Source organism: Saccopteryx bilineata, chromosome 1 (assembly GCF_036850765.1).
Source record: "Saccopteryx bilineata isolate mSacBil1 chromosome 1, mSacBil1_pri_phased_curated, whole genome shotgun sequence".
In the NCBI taxonomy this organism is placed as follows: Eukaryota; Metazoa; Chordata; class Mammalia; order Chiroptera; family Emballonuridae; genus Saccopteryx; species Saccopteryx bilineata.
This window is the reverse complement of record NC_089490.1, coordinates 112392668-112412506: the sequence shown is the minus strand read 5'-3', so window position 1 is coordinate 112412506 and position 19839 is coordinate 112392668. Positions and strand designations below refer to the sequence as shown.

General features: G+C 42.7%; 1 protein-coding gene across 5 annotated transcripts in view; it reads left to right on the top strand.

Annotated features, from left to right (window-relative positions):
- Window positions 1–16156, top strand: part of DUSP16 (dual specificity phosphatase 16) — a 107310-nt gene extending 91154 nt beyond the window's left edge. For all 5 annotated transcript variants that reach the window (XM_066264493.1, XM_066264502.1, XM_066264474.1 and 2 more), the window contains exons 6-8: window positions 5049–5208; window positions 10975–11098; window positions 12383–16156. In XM_066264493.1, the coding sequence (XP_066120590.1) occupies window positions 5049–5208; window positions 10975–11098; window positions 12383–13547 (1449 nt within the window). In that variant the 3' untranslated portion in view covers window positions 13548–16156. The remainder of the gene's footprint in view (window positions 1–5048; window positions 5209–10974; window positions 11099–12382) is intronic.
- Window positions 16157–19839: the final 3683 nt, after the last annotated feature.

The window sequence follows — 19839 nt, the reverse complement described above, 5'->3', positions numbered from 1 at the left end:
TGTGATTATTAGTAGTGGCAGAAATGAGGCCAGGTGTCATGGGAATGCGTGGCTAAGGGGAGGAGGGCAGAGGACCGAGAGGCCACAGTGTTGAAAGGCTATTTGAAGACCAGACAAGAAAGATTATTTTTATCAGTACAAAGTAATGTATTAGCAGACTTAGCACGAAGTTGAGCTGAATATTAAACAGTAGAAGAAGACTGCTCTCTGGAAGCTTCAAGATTATGATGTTTTGCCTGACTAGTGGTGGTGCAGTGGATAGAGATTCAACCAGGGATGCTGAGGTCCCAGATTTGAAACTCTGAGGTCGTTGACTTGAGCGCAGGCTCACCCGGCTTGAGCACAGGCTTGCTGGCTTGAGCAGGGTGTCATTTGGTTGGCTTGAGCCTTCTGGTCAATGCACATATGTGAAGCAATAAATGAACAACTAAAGTGACACAACTATGAATTGATGCTTCTTATCTCTCTCCCATCCTGTCTCTCTCCATTCCTGTCTCTGTCTTGCTCCAAAAATAAAAAAGAGATAATGATGTTTTAATTGTAGACCATAGTAATAATTCAGTTGTGTATATTTCACACAATACACTGAAACAAAACTGAATGAATAATGTAAATATCTTTATAATTTAGTAAGAGGTCATTGGCATCCATCTATGAATAAAAATGATTATTATTAGGCCCATTCTTCATAATTTCAGTTCCATCGCAGTTGTTGTCAGAAACATTGACATAGAGCCTGACCAGGTGGGAGTGCAGTGGATAGAGCAGGCATCCCCAAACTATGGCCCGCGGGCTGCATGTGGCCTCCTGAGGCCATTTATCCGGCCCCCCGCTGCACTTCCAGAAGGGGCACCTCTTTCATTGGTGGTCAGTGAGAGGAGCACTGTATGTGGTAGCCCTCCAACCGTCTGAGGGACAGTGAACTGGTCCCTTGTGTAAAAAGTTTGGGGACCCCTGGATAGAGCATTTGCCTGGGACGCTGAGGACCCAGGTTTGAAATCCCAAGGTCATTGGCTTGAAACCCAAGGTTGCTGGCTTGAACAAGGGGTCACTAGCTCAGCTGGAGCCCCCTGGTCAAGGCACATTTGAAAAAGCAATCAATGAACAACTAAGGTGCCACAACTAAGAATTGATGCTTCTCATCTCTCTTGCTTCCTATCTGTCCATCCCTGTTGCTCTCCTTGCTAAAAAAGAAAGATGTTGACATAGATGTCCTCTCAGGCACTTATATGCACTTAAGACTAATCAGAAGAACAAGTAAATGAAGAGTTATATGGAACTTCATCAGAAAACACTGACTTCAGAGATGCACTGACATCTCTACCCTGCGGCACTCAGCAGCTGCAGGCCTGCCTCGTGTTGATGGTGGGCTCTGCTGCAGCCTGCCTACTTCCACCATTCTCAGGAGGCAGTTGTATTTGTTCTTAAACCTGGTTAGGCCAGTGTACTTACTATAATTATGCACATTAATTAGAATATTACATATACCAATGAAATATGAATGAGGAAAGAGGATTATTTTTCTGTGATCTAAGTTAAATGTTTTCAAAAGATTCAGAAAAGACAACTTACTTTACATTTTTTTCTAGCTAGGTGGGAGGAAGGCAACTGTAAAATATTTAGGAGACAGTCATAACCTCGAGAAATTCTGTTCTGATATTGTTGCCCATTAAAGAAATAGTAACATAAGTTGTAGATGCACTTGGTTGTGATTTGCTTAAGAACTCCAGGCAGCTAACCTATAATAATAAAAGCCATGGTTCTGCATTGGAAGTTAGCAAATTAATGTATGTACATTTATTTATTTTGAGTTGAAATGTTTCAAGTTTATATATATCATTTTAATGATTTTCTCTTTTAACTGACTTCCACAGAGTGACTCCCAACCCCAATGAGCAGCTGCTTATTTATGGTGTTTCATTCAGTGCCTACATCATACTTAAATTTTGTACGGTGACATTTTAGGATTTTTGTTTGCTTTTTTGTTTTTAAAATTGTCCATTTATGAAAAGAGTTTCAGGCCCTGGCTGGATGGCGCGGTTGGCTGGAGCATCGTCCTGAAGTGCATGCATGGCTAGTTTGATCATTGGTTGAGGCACATACAGAAACAGATTGATATTTCTGTCTCCTCTCCCCCTTCCTTTCTCTAAAATAACAATAATAATAATAAAAATAAAGACAATAAAAGAAGGAAACAACATTTAAAACAAAAAAATTTCAGGTAGCAGTTGGATAATTGAGTTAAATAGTTAAGTATTTGGATAATTGAGTTTACTTTCTAAAAGTAAAATTTTTATAATCAAATAAAATCCTTTTTTGCATTTTGTTTATCATCACTCAATTTCAACACATTAATGTCTTTTTCCCCTTTCCCCTTTGCCAATTATGGAAAATAAAGCTACTATGTATTTAAATGCATGTTTTGTGGTTATTATATGGTAAGTGAAGAATAGGTTGAGCTTGGCTGATGGCTGCTGCCCCTTGGCCACTCTTCCCTCTGTCCCGCGTAGCAGTGCACCTGCAGTTTGCTGCTGGCAGCAGTCAGTGTGAGGACAGGGCACAGACCCGGCAGCAGCAAGCCCCCCCCACAGCACATCGCAGTGCCGCACGGCAGAGAGACTTGCGCTGTGCTACTAGCTGCACTTGAAACACTGGAGGGGGAAGGAGGGCAAATAGGATGGATGAGTCTCCTCAGTAGCCGTCTGATGTCCTGAGTCACTCCTGCCTGACCCATTGCTGTTCTTACAGGGGAGAAACGGTGGTGGGTGAGCTCAGCATAGAAAAACAGATGCGACCTTTGCTACATGTACCAAAGTTTAAAAGCTGTAGTAGTAAACACCATTAAGATCTTCACCACCCGATTATTGATCTAATAGAAACATATGAGACCTTCAAAAAGACGGGTTAGGGCACGACTTAAGGTCAGTCTGAAAAGCTCGCCTAGTTCTGTAAGCTATTTCTTGTCATTGTCATCTCATAGTTCAGAGGTTGCATACATGAACTGGATTTATGAAGTCCACCTTTTAGGTAGAGTAAAATATATTTGTGCCAAATATGGTAAATGACAGGATTAGGGAATTGGTATGTTTTAGGAGAGTAAAAAAGGAAGAAAATGACCAACTGTCTTTTAGGTCGTTGGAAAAGATTTGTAGCAGAGGTGGCAATACAAGAAAAGGAAGAAGTGACTAGAGTTGCTTAAGAGACTTATTTCAGGCTTAGGACATTTCCTGAGAAGCAGCAATGGATGACTAAATGAAGCGGGTTGTATAGGCTTGTCTGGAACATGGTGGAGACAGGGTGTCAGTTGAAGCAGCATGTATTGAATACAGCTGTGTGCCTGGGTGCTGAAGATAGAAAAACAAGCAAGAATGAGTCCCAGTTCTCACTACTTCACTACTTAATAAATAGGAGAGGCAGGAAGTATCTGCTAATTATAACATGTGCTAAGTGCCTTACTAATAGTGTGAACAAAGTACTTTGGAAGGACAGAGAATGCAATGGTTAATCATGCAGCAGTGGGAAAGAGTGCATAGTAAGGTTAATTTAAACAAAAGAGGAAGGAGTGGAAGAGAGTCATCAGGAAGAGGAACAGGGTCTGCTAAGCACAGGAGTGGTGTGAACAGTAGCACGGAAGGATGGTATACATGTGACACTGGGGGATTTGAAGGTTGTATGGGACCTGGAACAGGCAGTGACACACAATGAAATTAAAAGTGTAGGTAAAGTACTTAGCCCATGGTAATTATGAGAAAGGTTACTCTAGTGTTTGTTCAGCTTATGGTTTGGTAAGGAAAATTGCAAACTTAAAGAGCTCCCTGGTGGCTTTTATATTATCATGATGAGGACTGACCACTGAGTAGTAGTGATGGAGAATAGAGAGCAGAGGATATACGGGGAGAGGTGCTACCAAGAGAATTTGGCGCCCATTTGTATATGGGGGTTGTGAGCCAGAAGCAAAATGAAATGATGTGTTTTCTATCTCAGATGTCTGGGTAGATGTTATTACCATAAACCAGTTTTGGATTACAGAGAGGAAATAGGGATTTGGGGAGAAAACTAGTGTGTTGAGCCTCTGACATTTTGAATTTGAAAGGCCTGAGGAATATCCAAAGAGAGATATCCCATAAGTAGTTAGAAACTGAAGAGGGTAAATATGTATATATATTTAAGAATCATCAACATACAGAGTTGGTAATTAAACTGATGGAAACAGATTTAGCCTTTAAACAAATATTCAGAGTTTCGAGAAGACTGCATAGAACTGTATCTTAGAGAGTAACCAGTTTGGGAAGAAAATATTCTTCTATGTGCGTATCTTCTAAAGTCATAGCAAACTGTCATGGTTTTATTTTGTATTCTTTTTCTACGCCTCCCCTTAATAACCAACTGATTGAGAGGTGACCATGTAAGTGCTGTATGATCTGCAAGCACACCATTTTAAACAGCCTTTTGTGCCCTTAAAAGAAAATTCTAGGCCCTGGCCAGTTGGCTCAGCAGTAGAGCATCGGCCCGGCATGTGGAAGTCCCAGATTTGATTCCTGGCCAGGGCACACAGGAGAAGCGCCCATCTGCTTCTCCACCCCTCCCCCTCTCCTTCTTCTCTGTCTCTCTCTTCCCCTCCCCCAGCCAGGGCTCCATTGGAACAAAGTTGGCCTGAGCACTGAGGACGGCTTCATGGTCTCTGCCTCAGGTGCTAGAATGGCTCTGGTTGCAATGGAGCAAGGGCCCCAGATGGGCAGAGCATCGCCCCCTAGTGGGATGCCAGGTAGATCCCGGTCAGGCGCATGTGGAAGTCTGTCTCTCTACCTCCCCACTTCTCACTTCAGGGAAAAAAAAAGTTCTATTTTTAGCTTAAGTCTGTAAATGTTATTGTGCTGGATTTTTGGATTTTACCTACTTGAATAAACCAGTTCTAGGAAAGTAGTATTGAATGAACTCTGATGATTCCAAGGAAACTAGTAATTTTTAACATTTCGTTAAACTTGACTCTTTCAAAATGATCGTGCCAGTGTGTTCTTAGTAACTTGAATTGCTCTTCCCCTCCATAGGAGCTGATGCAACAGAATGGGATCGGCTATGTGTTAAATGCCAGCAATACCTGCCCGAAGCCGGATTTCATCCCCGAGTCTCACTTCCTGCGAGTGCCTGTGAATGATAGCTTTTGTGAGAAAATTTTGCCATGGTTGGACAGATCTGTAGATTTCATTGGTAAGTAGCTCGAGTAATATTAGAAGTCCTTTGGATTACAGTCTCATGTATAGGTGTTCCCCCTTCTTCCATTCGCCCTTTTTTTCTATAGAGAATATGAGCCTATTTTGGAGACTTCAAAAGTCTGAAAACACATGATGCTGCTTATCTCACTTAGTGGCCAAGGTAACGAGTGCGTGCCGTGCTCTCCCCGAGGGACTGGCCTGATGAAGTCTAATGAACTCTACCAAGGTTAAGCCCGACAGGATCTGCAATGTGTATTTGCAAGTGTTTGAAAATCAGTTAAACTCTGGGGGTTAAATTTATTACCCACTTTTTCAAATCCTATAAAATACTTTTGGAAGCTTTGGGGGCTTTCCTTAAACTGTTTTGTCCTTGGTGTTGTGTTTTTCCCAGAGCAAAGGCAAATCCTGTGAAAACAAATCCCATTAAATTTAAAGTCTTTTATGTCTTAAGATTTCTAAGCCTCAATCCAAGTACCAGTAATTTCAAGTAGTATTGGAGCTAATGAAATTCCAACACACACACGCACACACAGTTGCTCGTTTCCTTGGTGTTAGTTGTGACAGGACCTGATCTGTACCGGTGTCAGCCCTGCCCCCCACCCAGCCTCCTCCACACCTCGACCCAGGGCTTCAGGTGCTACGGGATCAGGTCTGCGGGTCCTGATCAGAGTTGTGTGTTTGCCGTGTGGTTTGAGGGGTGGTGAACAGAGAAGAGCACTGCTGGCTCTTAAGCAGCATAGCAGGCCTGACTCAAGGTGTGCCATAGGAGGAGGAGGAGGACTTGTTCTTTTCTCCCCGAGGCATAAATATGAGCACTCACTCCATAGTTAAATCCTCTGAGTTGGTTACTGTGACTAAGAAAAAACAAAACAAAAAACCCCGGTTCCTTTGAAAAAGTGAAATTATGTAAATTAAGCCTCTCATTATATATACTTTCATCTATCTGCAAGAGAAATTTTCAAGATGTTTTTAGAACTCTGGGTAATTCTGAAACAATTCTTTTTTTTCCCAAGATTCCAGATTGCCAAGGGTTTCCATCTGTGAAACATCTTAAGATAAATGGCTTAGCTATTTCATATTAAAATCATCACAAACAAAATTAATCCCTCTCATTGTACTTGTAGGAAATATCAGGCATATAACAGTGGTGGTTAATGTGCATTTGCCTGACCTGTGCTGGCACAGTAGATAAAGCTGCAGCCTAAACCCTGAGGTCGCCGGTTTGAAACCCTGGGCTTGCTTGGTTAAGGCACATATGGGAGTTGATGCTTCCTGCTTCTCTCCCCCTTCTCTCTCTCTCTAAAATGAATAAAATCTAAAAAAAAAAAAAAAAAAGACTTTAGAATCTATTTTAGAGAACCTGATTCCGTTAAGTTGTGACAGTGTCTAAGCCAGGGATAGTCAACCTTTTTATACCTACCGCCCACTTTTGTATCTCTGTCAGTAGTAAAATTTTCTAACCGCCACCGGTTCCACAGTAATGGTGATTTATAAAGTAGAGAAGTAACTTTACTTTATAAAATTTATAAAGCAGAGTTACAGCACGTTAAAGCATATAATAATAATTACTTACCAAGTACTTTATGTCAGATTTTTGCTGTTTGGCAGAATAAATCTTTATAAAACAACTTACTATAGTTAAATCAATCTTTTTATTTATACTTTGGTTGCTCTGCTACTGCCCACCATGAAAGCTGGAACGCCCACTAGTGGGAGGTAGGGACCAGGTTGACAACCACTGATCTAAGCTTTAGAATGGTTAATAGACAAGGGAATATGAATAACTATGCCCTCAACTTACTTTTTTCTTTCATGGGAGATACTGATGCCACCCTGCCACTTCTAATCCATATAAATAGTACTGTACCAGATTCCAAGTTGGTTAAATATACACACACAAACACATCATGTAATTTATTTGTAGTGTCTGAAAATATTTTCACTTGCTTGGCCCTATTCCCCAGGACCCATCCTTATCCCAGCCAGTAATTCAGGCAAACTCTCTAGCTAGTTTTGGAATACAGCCCATGTTCACTATGGTTGATAGTCTACTCCAGGGTGCTTTTAAGCCATGGTTATTCATGGCAGAGTATATAATTAGAAGATGAACCCTTGTATCAGGAGTTAATAACTTACAGATTCAATAGGGTTTTGTTTTTTTTCTTTTCATTGTTTAAATTTCAGTATGTATCTGGGCTTCTTGGGAGGACTCAGGTTTCCATGGAGTGTGAGTTTTGTTTTCAGTTAATGTAGGCAGCAGAAAGCATGGTTTGCCGGCCTGTGCTGTGGGGCACTCCGGAGGTGCCTCAGCCCCGCTGGCTGCTTAGACTGGCCCTGCTCCCTCCTCACTGCTCCTCAGCCCCTCCCCGCCTCACCCACACCGAACTGACAACTTTGCATGGGGGTAATTAAGAGCATAATACTTTGGAGCCAAACTTCTTTGAGTCCTGCTTCCCTTGGTTATTAGTTAAGTGATTTTTGACTGTCTTGCAAAGCACTTGGCTAATAAATAGTAGCTGTGATAAAAGTTGTTATGAGCTTTTTTTTCCCTCTTAGAGTTGTACTCTGTAACCTCAGTTTCTACTGCCTTTTTTTTTTTTTTCAGAGACAGAGAGAGAGTCAGAGAGAGGGATAGACAGGAATAGACAGACAGGAACGGAGAGATGAGAAGCATCAATCATTAGTTTTTTGTTGAGTGTTGTTCATTGATTGCTTTCTCATATGTGCCTTGACCACGGGCCTTCAGTAGACCGAATAATCCCTTGCTTGAGCCAGCAACCTTGGGTCCAAGCTAGTGAGCTTTGCTCAAACCAGATGAGCCCGCGCTCAAGCTGGTGACCTCGGGGTCTCGAACCTGGGTCCTCTGCATCCCAGTCCGACGCTCTGTCCACTGTGCCACCACCTGGTCAGGCTCTACGTCAGCCTTTGGAACTTACTGTCTTCACTGGTTCTGCTCACCTTTTACACCTGTTATTTTCTCACCCCTTTTTAACCTAGAAAATTGCTGTGGTAGTAACCTGCTTTTTTAAAACTCCAAACTGCAGAGACTCCTTAATTGCCCACAAGTCCTTAGTCTAAGATAAGACTGTCCAGCACCTGCTCCCCACCTGTGAACCCTTCTCCTGGTTACTTCCTGCACAGCGCATGCGCACCGGCCCAAGCAGACTGTGTTCTGAGCAGCTTGTCACCAGAGAGCTTTCTTGCACGTACTCCCCTCTGTCTGCCAGGTCTGTGTCTATTGCTTCCTTTGCCTAAAGACTTGGTTGAGCAATCACTTCTTCCAAGAAATATATTCCAATGAACCCCACTCTGGTATAATCACTTTTTCATTAGGTTTTTAAAATACATCATCAAAAGAGCTATAATTTGTAAAGACAGTGTAAGTGAAATGCAGAAAATTTGTAAAACAGAGAAAAGGAAACCTGTAACTTCAGCATCCTAACATATCTGTTACTACTATGATTATTTTTTTCCAATCTTTTTCAAATTTTTATGAAGATTGCTTTTTAAGATGTGTATCAGCCAGCCAGTATTTTCTTAAGCTTTTAAAAAAGATTTTATTTACTGATTTTACAGAGAGGGGGGCGAGTGAGAAGTAACTCATAGTTGTTTGACCTTAGTTGTTCATTGCTTGCTTGTCATATGTGGCTTGACCAGGTAAGCCCAAGGTTTCGAATCAGTGACCTCAGCATTCCAGGTCAATGCCACTGTGCCACCACAGGTTAAGTGTAGCCAGTGTGAAATCCTTGGGGGGCGGGGGACTTTAGAAGCAAGATTCTTCTAGTTCCTTATAGTCTAATTTTGAGATAAGTCTTTAAAGTAAGGAGAGAATATTGTCAACATAAATTTTTTTTTTAAATCCAGCCTACTTTCAATAAGAATTTTAAGCAACTTGCTATAGGAGATTGAGATAAAAAGATACACATCTTCACACACATAGGCATTAAAATGGGATAAAAGGGCTAGAACCAAGAAATATCAGGCTAGGAAAGGTACAGTAAAATCAGTTACAGTTACCTATTGAAATAGAGTGAAAACCTTTAACTTTGAGCTTCTTAGCAGCCAAGGCAAAAGGGGAAATACTGAAACTAGTATAAGCAAAATACTATCCAGCTGAGAGAGGGAAGAGAACTGTGTAGGCCCAGGGAGGCATAGGGCTTCATGTACATGGATTTGTATAATATTGTGTTATATAGTACATATTTGTTTTGATGTTGCTTTGTACTCTTTTATTGTGTTTGATTTCCCTATCTAAAGGGAAGCTGCTTAATTGTTCATATATTACTCAAAAGCCCTGTGGTCTTTTGGACATTTGAAATTTGTAAATTTATAATATTTATAACAGTTAATAAGATTGGAGTAGCCTTGTATTATTCAGCTACCAGAGCAGATTCCTTGGATACGTGTTAATTACAAGAATGTTAATATAAGGTTTGGTAAACTTACGGTGGTACCAACTGAAACAAGAATGAGAAGGGAAGACTTGAGCTCCGTGGCAGCAGCTCACAGTGAGCACACAGCATTGTTTAGAGTGGAAACCGAGCACTGGTTACCAGGATAGTTGCCTCTAGGCTCTGTGGGATAGCTTCAGCCACTCCCACAAGACAGCTGCTAAGGCTCCTCAGTAGTGAGAGGTGGCAGCACTGTTTGTGCAGTCGCCTTGGTTCCTGTCTCGTAACAGTGTGCACGAGGCCTTCTACCAATTAGGGGGAGTTAAGATGGTGCAATCAGACAGTAACTCCTGGATATCGAGGAAGAGATAATAACAGTTCCCTTGGATTTCAGTTATGTGACCTGCTAAACCTGATTTATCGTATATAAATTTTCTTAAACTCAGTAAATAAAGTTGAGCCACTTTATGGCATATAGAAAAGTCTCCTAACAAAAATGGATACTAAAGGTTCTGTGAGTCAGCATTTTTTTCTTTTTGTGAGTCAGCATTTTAAAAGTAGCTTGACCTAGCATCTGTTTGAGTTGTGATATGATACCATTGTGATTAAGTCTGTCCACCATCCTGCCTCCCTGCTGTTTAAATGGTAATGTATGTTACATGTTTGAAATGAAAAATATTTTGAAAATTTTACTATCTTTTGTATAGCAAATTATGTTGTATACCTAAAAGTAATACAATGTTATATGTCAATTCTATCTCAAAACTGGGGGAAAAATTAATATTTCTTTACCACACAAAAAAAGATGGACAGAGAACATGGGTAAACAAAATACTAGCTAAATTTTAAGGTTTTGGATGTTATTTTCTTTATCCTCTTCTGCAGTTTTGAAATTTTCTATACTAGACAAGTTAGAATCATGTAATCACAATGTAGGATTTATACTCTGGCAAAGTTATTAAATAAGGGAGCCCTGGCCAGATGGCTCGGCTGGTTGGAGCATCGTCCTGAAGTGCAGGGGTTGCCAGTTCGATCCCCAGTCAGGGCACACACAGGAGCAGGTTGATGTTCCTGTTTCTGTCTTTCTCTCTTCCTCTCTTAGTAAAATCAATAAATTTAAAAAATAATTTTAAAAAATAATGTAAAATAATACATGGTAAAAAGTACTGAATGGGAGTCGGTCAGCTGGAATTAGGGACAAATTGCTTATTAACATGTTGGAGATTCATCATCTACATGTAAATGGCGGGGAAATTATCTTCTCCCACCTCCTTAAAAGAATACTGAAAGGAAGTATCTGTAAGTAGACGAGCTGTGCTTTGAGCTGCCAGAGGAAAGACTCTGACCCTTCTTGAATTTGACTCGTACAGAAAAAGCGAAAGCCTCCAATGGCTGTGTCCTGGTGCACTGTTTGGCCGGGATCTCGCGTTCTGCCACCATCGCTATTGCCTACATCATGAAGAGGATGGACATGTCCTTAGATGAAGCTTACAGGTGAGGACAGGAATGTGTCCTGTGTGACTGGCTTTTCATATGCCCTGAGACATGAAGAGATAGGATGGTGGGTAACCAGATTAGAACCAATCATGATTATTTTACACTCTTTACAGGTGATGGGGTTTTCAAATGGTCTTTTCAAAAACTGAAGAAGAACGCCTTTTTATAAGTTAGCATGAATTCTACCCTAATATGCGTCAAATGCATCCTCAGCTATTTTTTATGTTTAAGGAATAACAAGTCCAAATAGATCTCTATCCTGTTATGTGAATTTATATCTTTTTCTAATCGGGGGAAGTATCATTTGTTCTAATTTAAATATGAGAAAGGAAGCTACAGGAGAATACTGACAATTTCTACTCTGCTTCAAACTTTGTGTCTCTTCCATTGTGCGGAAAAAGCCTGATACATACAAGTATTATCAGACTACGCACTGTCAAACACCATCCACTGAGTAAAATCTCCTGCATTCTAGAGTTGCCAGATTTTGCCGTGTATTCCTTTGACTGGGTTTCCCCTCCCCCTTTCTCAAAATGGAGGGCAGGCAAGCGGCCACGGCACACACAGCAAGGCCTGGCGTTGCTTCAGTAACTGGAGACCTAAGTTCTCTGCGTGTCTTAGTGGACAGTGGTGGTTGGTTTTCATGTAATTAGGAATCAGTAAATATACATGCACGAAGCTGACCTGTATGGGGACTTTTCAAATTGGGACAAAAGAAACGAGCTGCCTGAATAGCTTCCATTGAGAGGAGGTGGATGAGCTGGGTCTCCCGTTTGTCTGCATAAGCTCCTCCTTCCTTCGTCCAGCTCGTCTTCCCAAGTCCCTCTTTTGCCAGGTAGAGCCAGGCAGAAGGCACCCTTACATCATATATGAAATTTTTTTTTTCTTAAGTGAGAAGCGGGGAGGCAGAGAAACAGATTCCCGCATGCGCCTGACCAGGATCCACCCGGCATGTACACCGGGGGGCGTTGCTCTGCTGCAAACAGAGCCATTCTGGCGCCTGAGGCAGAGGCCATGGAGCCATCCTCAGTGCCCGGGCCAACTTTGCTCTAATGGAGCCTTGGCTGCGGGAGGGGACGAGAGAGACCGAGAGAGGGGAGGGGCAGAGAATCAGATGGGCGCTTCTCCTTTGTGCCCTGGCTGGGAATTGAACCTGGGACTTCCACACACCAGGCTGATGCTCTTATCGCTGAGCCAACTGGCCAGAGGTCCTAATATTCTTAAAATTCAGGTGTAGCCATAAAATTCAGGGTTTGTTTTGTTTCTTTCCTCTCTTCATAGATTTGTGAAAGAAAAAAGACCTACTATATCTCCAAACTTCAATTTTCTGGGCCAACTCCTGGACTATGAGAAGAAGATTAAGAACCAGACTGGAGCATCAGGGCCAAAGAGCAAACTCAAGCTGCTGCACCTGGAGAAGCCAAATGAACCTGTCCCTGCAGTCTCAGAGGGTGGACAGAAAAGTGAGATGTCCCTCAGTCCACCCTGTGCCAATTCTGCTACCTCAGAGGCAGCAGGGCACCCTGCCAGTGTGCCCAGCACCCAGCCGTCACTGCTAGAGGACAGCCCACTGGTACAGGCACTCAGTGGGCTCCGCCTGTCCTCGGACAAGCTGGAAGACAGCAATAAGCTCAAGCGTTCCTTCTCTCTGGATATCAAGTCGGTTTCGTACTCTGCCAGTATGGCGGCATCTTTGCATGGTTTCTCCTCATCAGAAGATGCTCTGGACTACTACAAACCTTCCTCAACTCTGGATGGGCCTAACAAGCTCTGCCAGTTCTCTCCAGTTGAGGAAGTCTCGGAGCAGACTCCAGAAAGCAGTCCAGATAAGGAGGAAGCCAGCATCCCCAAGAAGCCTCAGACTGCCAGGCCTTTAGACAGCCAGAGCAAGCGGTTGCATTCAGGAAGAATCGGCAGTAGTGGCGCCACCCAGAGGTCCTTCTTGTCTCCGCTGCATCGGAGTGGGAGTGTGGAGGACAACTACCACGCCAACTTCCTTCTCGGTCTTTCCACCAGCCAGCAGCACCTCGCACAGTCTGCTGCTGGGCTGGGCCTCAAGGGCTGGCACTCGGATATCTTGGCTCCCCAGACCTCCACCCCTTCCTTGGCTAATAGCTGGTATTTTGCAACAGAGTCTTCTCACTTCTACTCTGCCTCGGCCATCTACGGCGGTAACGCCGGTTACTCTGCCTACAGCTGCAGCCAGCTGCCCACGTGCAGCGACCAAGTCTACTCTGTGCGCAGGCGGCAGAAGCCCAGCGACAGGGCTGACTCCCGGCGGAGCTGGCACGAGGAGAGCCCCTTTGAGAAGCAGTTTAAACGCAGAAGCTGCCAGATGGAATTTGGAGAGAGCATCATGTCCGAGAGCCGGTCGCGGGAAGAACTGGGGAAGGTGGGCAGCCAGTCGAGCTTCTCAGGCAGCATGGAAATCATTGAGGTCTCCTGAGAAGACCCTTGTGACTGGACTGACAGGTTTTTTTTGTTCACAAAAAAAAAAGTTCCCTGTAAATCTGAAAAAATATATATATATATATACACATATATGTGTGTATATATATATGTATGTACATACATATATATTTTTGGAGAATGGAGCTACGGTGTAAAAGCAAAAGATGAATCAACAGAATTGTTCTCAACACCTGCGTCTGAGAGACCAGCTAATAGTCCTCTCAACAAAAGGCAGATGCTCGAGTTCCCCGTAGACAGAGAACACAGTTATATGCAATGAATTGCACATCCTCTCGTTCTTACTAAGTCCAGTTCTGTTTGATGTTGGAGGACATATCCTCTCCCGTTTCCATGTTGTGCTACAGAGATCTCAAATACTAGTCTTCGTCCCGTCCTTCCGTAGTGCACCTTAGCGCTGAGACTGAGCCAGCTTGTGGGTCGGGTGGGTAGACCCTACTAGGGACAGAACCTAATGGTAAATCCAAGAGAAATGATCACATCCAAAGCTGATGCACAAATCCAAGCTCAATGGACAGCTGAGTGGTTCGAGCATCATTCTCCGGTTCAGACCGTTAGGGGCCTTGCCAAGATCTACGTTATAGCAAACCCAGTACCTCAGACAGAAAGTTGGGGCTTTCACCACTACCACATCTGGTAGCCCGTTTTCTCGGCACCATGAATATAGGTAGGTAGCTAGTCACACTTTCAGACCAATTCAGACTGTCAATGCACAAATGTCCAGTTGGGCCTGGATGGAGGTAGTTAATATTTTCTTTCCTTCTTCCAGCTTTAAGATGAAAGAGAAGGAAACCATCTAGGATTCAATGTGACAGCCAGGAATCTGGCAGCATAATGATTTAAGCTAAGGTTGGGAGACTAACCAAGTTGGCTTCCCTCTTTATAAATCAAAGAGTTGTTCAAAATGGGATTGGTAATCCTTTAAATAAAGGTGAACTTGGTTTAAAGCCAGATGTTTGGGTTGGTAGCAGAGCAGCAGCCAGAGGAGATGTTTTCCATTTGTTTCCCTGCTCAGATACATTTTGTGAAATGTAACAATAAGGTAGACTTTTAAGGGAAGTTACCAAGAGGGAGAAAAACTATAGAAAGATGAAAGAAGTTTGTAAAATTGCTGCAGAGAGGCAAGAAACTGGTTTCTCAGTGTCTTCTCCCCCTTGATGAGGGTATTATTTCTATAATTTCCTTAGACTTTCAGATTAACTAATCAGGCTGAGATAGGCTTTAGTACGTAAGGAATTTCAGAGTTTGTTCACAATAAAACAGTATAGGAAGGTGAGGTCAAGGTGGTTGAATTTTGAGCAGAGTGGGAAGCCACAGCCAAGCTATACTGAGAAAATACCCTCAGCATTTTTAGTAGAAAGGACATATCAAAGTGGGACGGGACCACGCGGTCTCTCAGTCCCGGACCTGCAGTCACTGGAATCCATCCTGGCAGCTGAAAACTGGAGGTGATTAGAACACACAAGTGATAGTACATATCTGCTTTTAAACTTCCTGGCTTGGGTTTTCTCAGCTACAGTATGACCCTCTTTTGAAGCCTTAATTTACGTCAGCAGCTTTTTTTGGGAAGGGCGGTGTTGTTGTGTCATTGTTCTTTACTGTAAATGTAGCTAGTTGCTGACTCACATCTCAGGTTTTCCTATGTTTGAGAAATGGACACTCTTTTGACTAGGATGTGACTTAATGTTTCCTATGGTGACTGCTAAACACCAGCATAGAATATGATTCAGAACTGACTTGATTGTAACAATGAGCATGACTGGCGACACGCAGACGCTGTGCTGTGACATGGGTCTAAGGTGAAGCGGAGCCGGCACGGGGAGGGCACTGTTACCGTACTGAAGAAGTCCTGTTAAGTCATCCGAGTTCATTTGTCTTTATACTTTTAAATTTGGGGTGTAATCAGACATCCTCAAGGTCTCACACAGTAATTTTTGATGCGTTATGTACACACACACCAATGTGTAACAGTTCACTGCTTTCAGTTCCGTCACAAGTGTTGAACGTTTTTAAGAAATGGAAGCAGTGGCTGCAATGTTGAGTACGCTTCAGGAGGGTTAAGGGACTTGGTTCAGATGAGCTATTTGGGCAGAAAGTTGCCTTCCATCACTGGGATTTCTCACCCACCATGGGCCCCTCCCTTCTTTCTTGTGACTATGATGTAGTCATACACTACACCCTTTAGTCCTTGATCGTCAATATCAAGTAATCAGTTCTTGGGATCAAGATGACCGTGCTGAATGGGCAGTTTGAGACGCAAGTCCTGGAGCTGCCTGGGCACTGCGGTGGCGTGGTGGCCGGCCCTCTTCAGCATGCGCTCCTAGGGGAAGCCCTGGAGTCTACTAGGAGGATACAGACGGTGATTATAAAGGGCTAAGCTAGACTTCTGTGTGAGAAATTCTGGGAAATGGTTTAGGACATCTGTAAAGTTAGGTGGAAAGATTGTATAAATGTTTAATATGAATATAGTGTTCCTTTGGAATAAGGCAGGCTGTCTAATGGGTAAATTGTGCATTTCTCATGTGATATGTCATGTGTGTTAATACGATGAAATAAAATCAAAACTGGTACCTGTTTATACATAAATGTGATAAAGGACCTCTCTTTGCAGCTATAAACTTGATGGGAACAGTAATGTCCAAGTTGTGAAGGGAGCTGTGGTGGAACCTGTCCTGCTCTTATGTCAAAGAGGATTTAGCTCAAAATAAAATGGTGAGGTCATCAGGGATATTACATGCTCTGCGTTCACATGGAACACAGGTCATTAGCAGTTTCACACCAGCTTTTGCTCTTTCACATCTATCTGACCGGCAGTGTCCAGAACACATAGAGGATGGGAAGAAAAAGACCAGATACACATTTGTGGTACATTTTAATGTACATGATGTATGTAAATGTTATAATTCCTGTAGGAAAAACCAAGGAAGAACAGTTATTAAAGTTCAGTTTTCCATTCTTACCATGTACATCTAATGACCTCTCTGCTTATAAATGACACTGGACATGATGAATTAAAAGACTGGAAGCTTAGGCCCTGGCCGGCTGGCTCAGTGGTAGAGCATCAGCCTGGCGTGCAAGAGTCCTGGGTTCAATTCCCAGCCAGGGCACACAGGAGAAGCACCCATCTGCTTCTCGACCCCTCCCCCTCTCCTTCCTCTCTCTCTCTCTTCCCCTCCTGCAGACAAGGCTCCATTGGAGCAAAGTTGGCCCGGGCACTGAGGACGGCTCTATGGCCTCTGCCTCAGGAGCTAGAATGGCCCTGGTTGCTCTGCCAGATGGGCAGAGCATCGCCCCCTGGTGGGCATGCTGGGTGGATCCGGGTTGGCTGCATGTGGGAGTCAGTCTCTGCCTTCCCGCTTCTCACTTCAGAAAAATACAAAAATAAAAAAAAAGACTGGAAGCTTAGTCTCACTAGTTTGTAAGTGAAGATTTGTGCATTGAAGGAATACATTTACCTTCAATGCAAACAGATGGTGGAATAAGGATGCTAAGAATCATTTAAGTTGGTTGTGAAAGGTTCTGAGGTAAAGTTAGATTTAAGAAAATTTAAAAGTAAGAAAATTTAAAACTTGATGGGAACAGTAATGTCCAAGTTATGAAGGGAGCTGTGGTGGAACCTGTCATGCTCTTATGTCAAAGAGGATTTAGCTCAAAATAGAATGGTGAGTGGACTGGGTGAGTGAAGACTAGAGCTGTCTTGGCCAGGTCCCTGCAGAAAAGTGGAGGTGGCTGTGGGGCAGGAACAAAGGGGTGCAGGATAAACCTGCCTGGAGATGGTGGAGGAGGGAGCAGCTATTCCAGGGTGTAGGTGCTGGGAAGGCCTGAGGTCAAACCAGTGACTAGTTTAAACGCAGACAGATTTGGGGGGCTGAGCAGATTGACATTGGAGGCTGACAACTAAAATGTGACCAGGGCTTAGAGTAAGGGAAAACAAGTTCTAGATATGATGAGTAAGGTGTTCATAGTGGGATTAGTTGACAAAACCATTTTTATCCTTAAAACCTTCACTGCCATTTTATTTTAAATTCTCCTGTCTGGTTTTGTTTTTCTGACACTAGGTAGGAATTTTTCAGGGGTCTAGTAAAATTTGCCTCGGAGCTTTTCTGCTTTTCTCTGAATATTACTCTTCTGTTTCTATAAATGGAAGAGGGAATTAAGTTATTTCTAGTATTCTGTGGGGCCTATTCATCCTTGTACAGCATAATTATACTGGTTATATCTTTAACGCATCGCAAAATCAACTGGAAAATTACAGCACCTTCGGAAGATGTTCTCAAGTCAATCGTATTGTCATTTATGTGCATAGGTATCAACTGAGTTTATGTAAAAACAAGTTTCATTCCTTTAGTTCTAGCTAAACTACTAGTCAGGTTGAAATGCTATCCCACAGAAAATGCAGAATGTAACCCTGGAGAAGCAGTGTCACTTGCACATGGTACCTTCCGATTAGTGCAGATATGGTCTGGGTCCTCTGGTCAGGGCAATTAGGACAGTTTCAAAGACTGAATTAACAGTACTTGGTTCACAAAAGCTTTCAACATAAATCATGCCTTACAATATAAGGAAAGGTAGCAGTAGGCATATGCCTTGATTGGTGAAGAAAAACTGAGTCATTAGTAAATGCTGGCAGGTCTTAGAGTGGCACTGATGGCCCAGAACAAGTTCCTAAGAGTGATGGATGCATGCACTCACACCTGCATTCCACAAGAGGTACTGGCTAGATAAGTAGCCAACCAGATCAATTGCTAAAAACGTTTTGGTTTTTTGGTTTGAAATGTGAATAATTTTGTCTGGTTACTTTTCCCTTTTGTGGCCATGACATCTGAATGAATACCTTCCTTGTATGTGTGCAAGAAGTTAAGTGTTATTTATTATAAATGAGTGAACCGTGACATCCCCCTGGTGCACTATGTAGCTCTTAAGAGAGGAATGAAAGTCAGGGTGGGGGCAAGGAAAGCAAAAATACTTCTCTCATGATTAAGACAAGTCTTACACCTTAGAAAGACAAACTTCTTCACTCTACAATTTCTAGTATGACGACATAAGTAGTTTCCCACTGAGTACTATACATCTGGGTTTAGCTGAGGGGTGAACAAGCTGGGAAGAGGAGCTTTTCAGTCTGGAATTTAATACAGTGTCTGCTCACAGCCCTCAATTCCTGAAGATTCCTGGTTTTGCTTTGCGACTTGCTAAGGGAAATGCCAGCTAAATAATTCTACAGCTTCACCCCGAAGGAACAGTGGCATGTCAGTCCCCAGAGCTGTTGGTTTATGTAACCTATAATGTATCTTTTTCATATGTCAGAGGAAAAAGTAAAGAAAAACCTAGAGAATAAAAAAAAACCAAAAAAAACCAACCCTCATTTCCTAAGTGCACTCCAGTACCTCAGTATGAAGTCCTCAAAACTCATTTCATCAGACACTGGCAGAGAATATAATTCAGTTACTAAAACAGAAAACTTGAGGGAAACGAAGACATGAAATCTATATAATGGTACTTATGAGACCTATATCACTTGCTTTGAACCCCACAGCTCATCTGTTATAAATTTAAATACATATAATACAAAGAGTAAAGGCCAGCTTCTACCGACCTACCTCAGCTAGTCCAACAAGGAGACTGCATGTACAGGGGCCTGTTTGATAGTGTTCATAAATACAGATGAAAAAACTGACAAGCAAAACATTCTTAAAAGAAAGGAGTCACTGGATGCCTAATTTATAATTAACAAAAAGAAGGAAAGGAACTCTCCCTTGGGAACACAGAATTTTGAAGTCCCTACCCCAAGACCTAGGGCCACTACTCAGCAACAACAGGTGAAGATGGTCATCATTGCTAAAGAGCAAAAGATTAGAATTGCACACTGGGAATCTTAGAGTTGGAAGGGGCTTGAGAGCCCATCCAGACCAGCTCATGCTGTAGGGAGGTGGATACTGAACCTCGGGGAATTTGAATGACTTACCGAAGGTAAGGCTAGAACTTCCAGCCAGGGCTCCTCCACACCGTCCTACAGGGCAGACAGGGCATCAAGTATTAACTAGCAGACAGCTAGCATAACTTTCTTGAAATAATAAGTCACTCAAGTGCCCAGAATCCATTGGAAAAAAGAAAGTATGAGACAGGAAAGGATGGGTAACACCAGGTTATCAGGGAAGAACCACTAGGAATGATGTAGAATAGGGGGGTTGTTAAAAGGACTGACGTTAGGCAGTTAGTGTCCCAATTCAGCTGTTTTTTCTTTCCCTGAAGTCACTGGGCAGGTGGTGGGG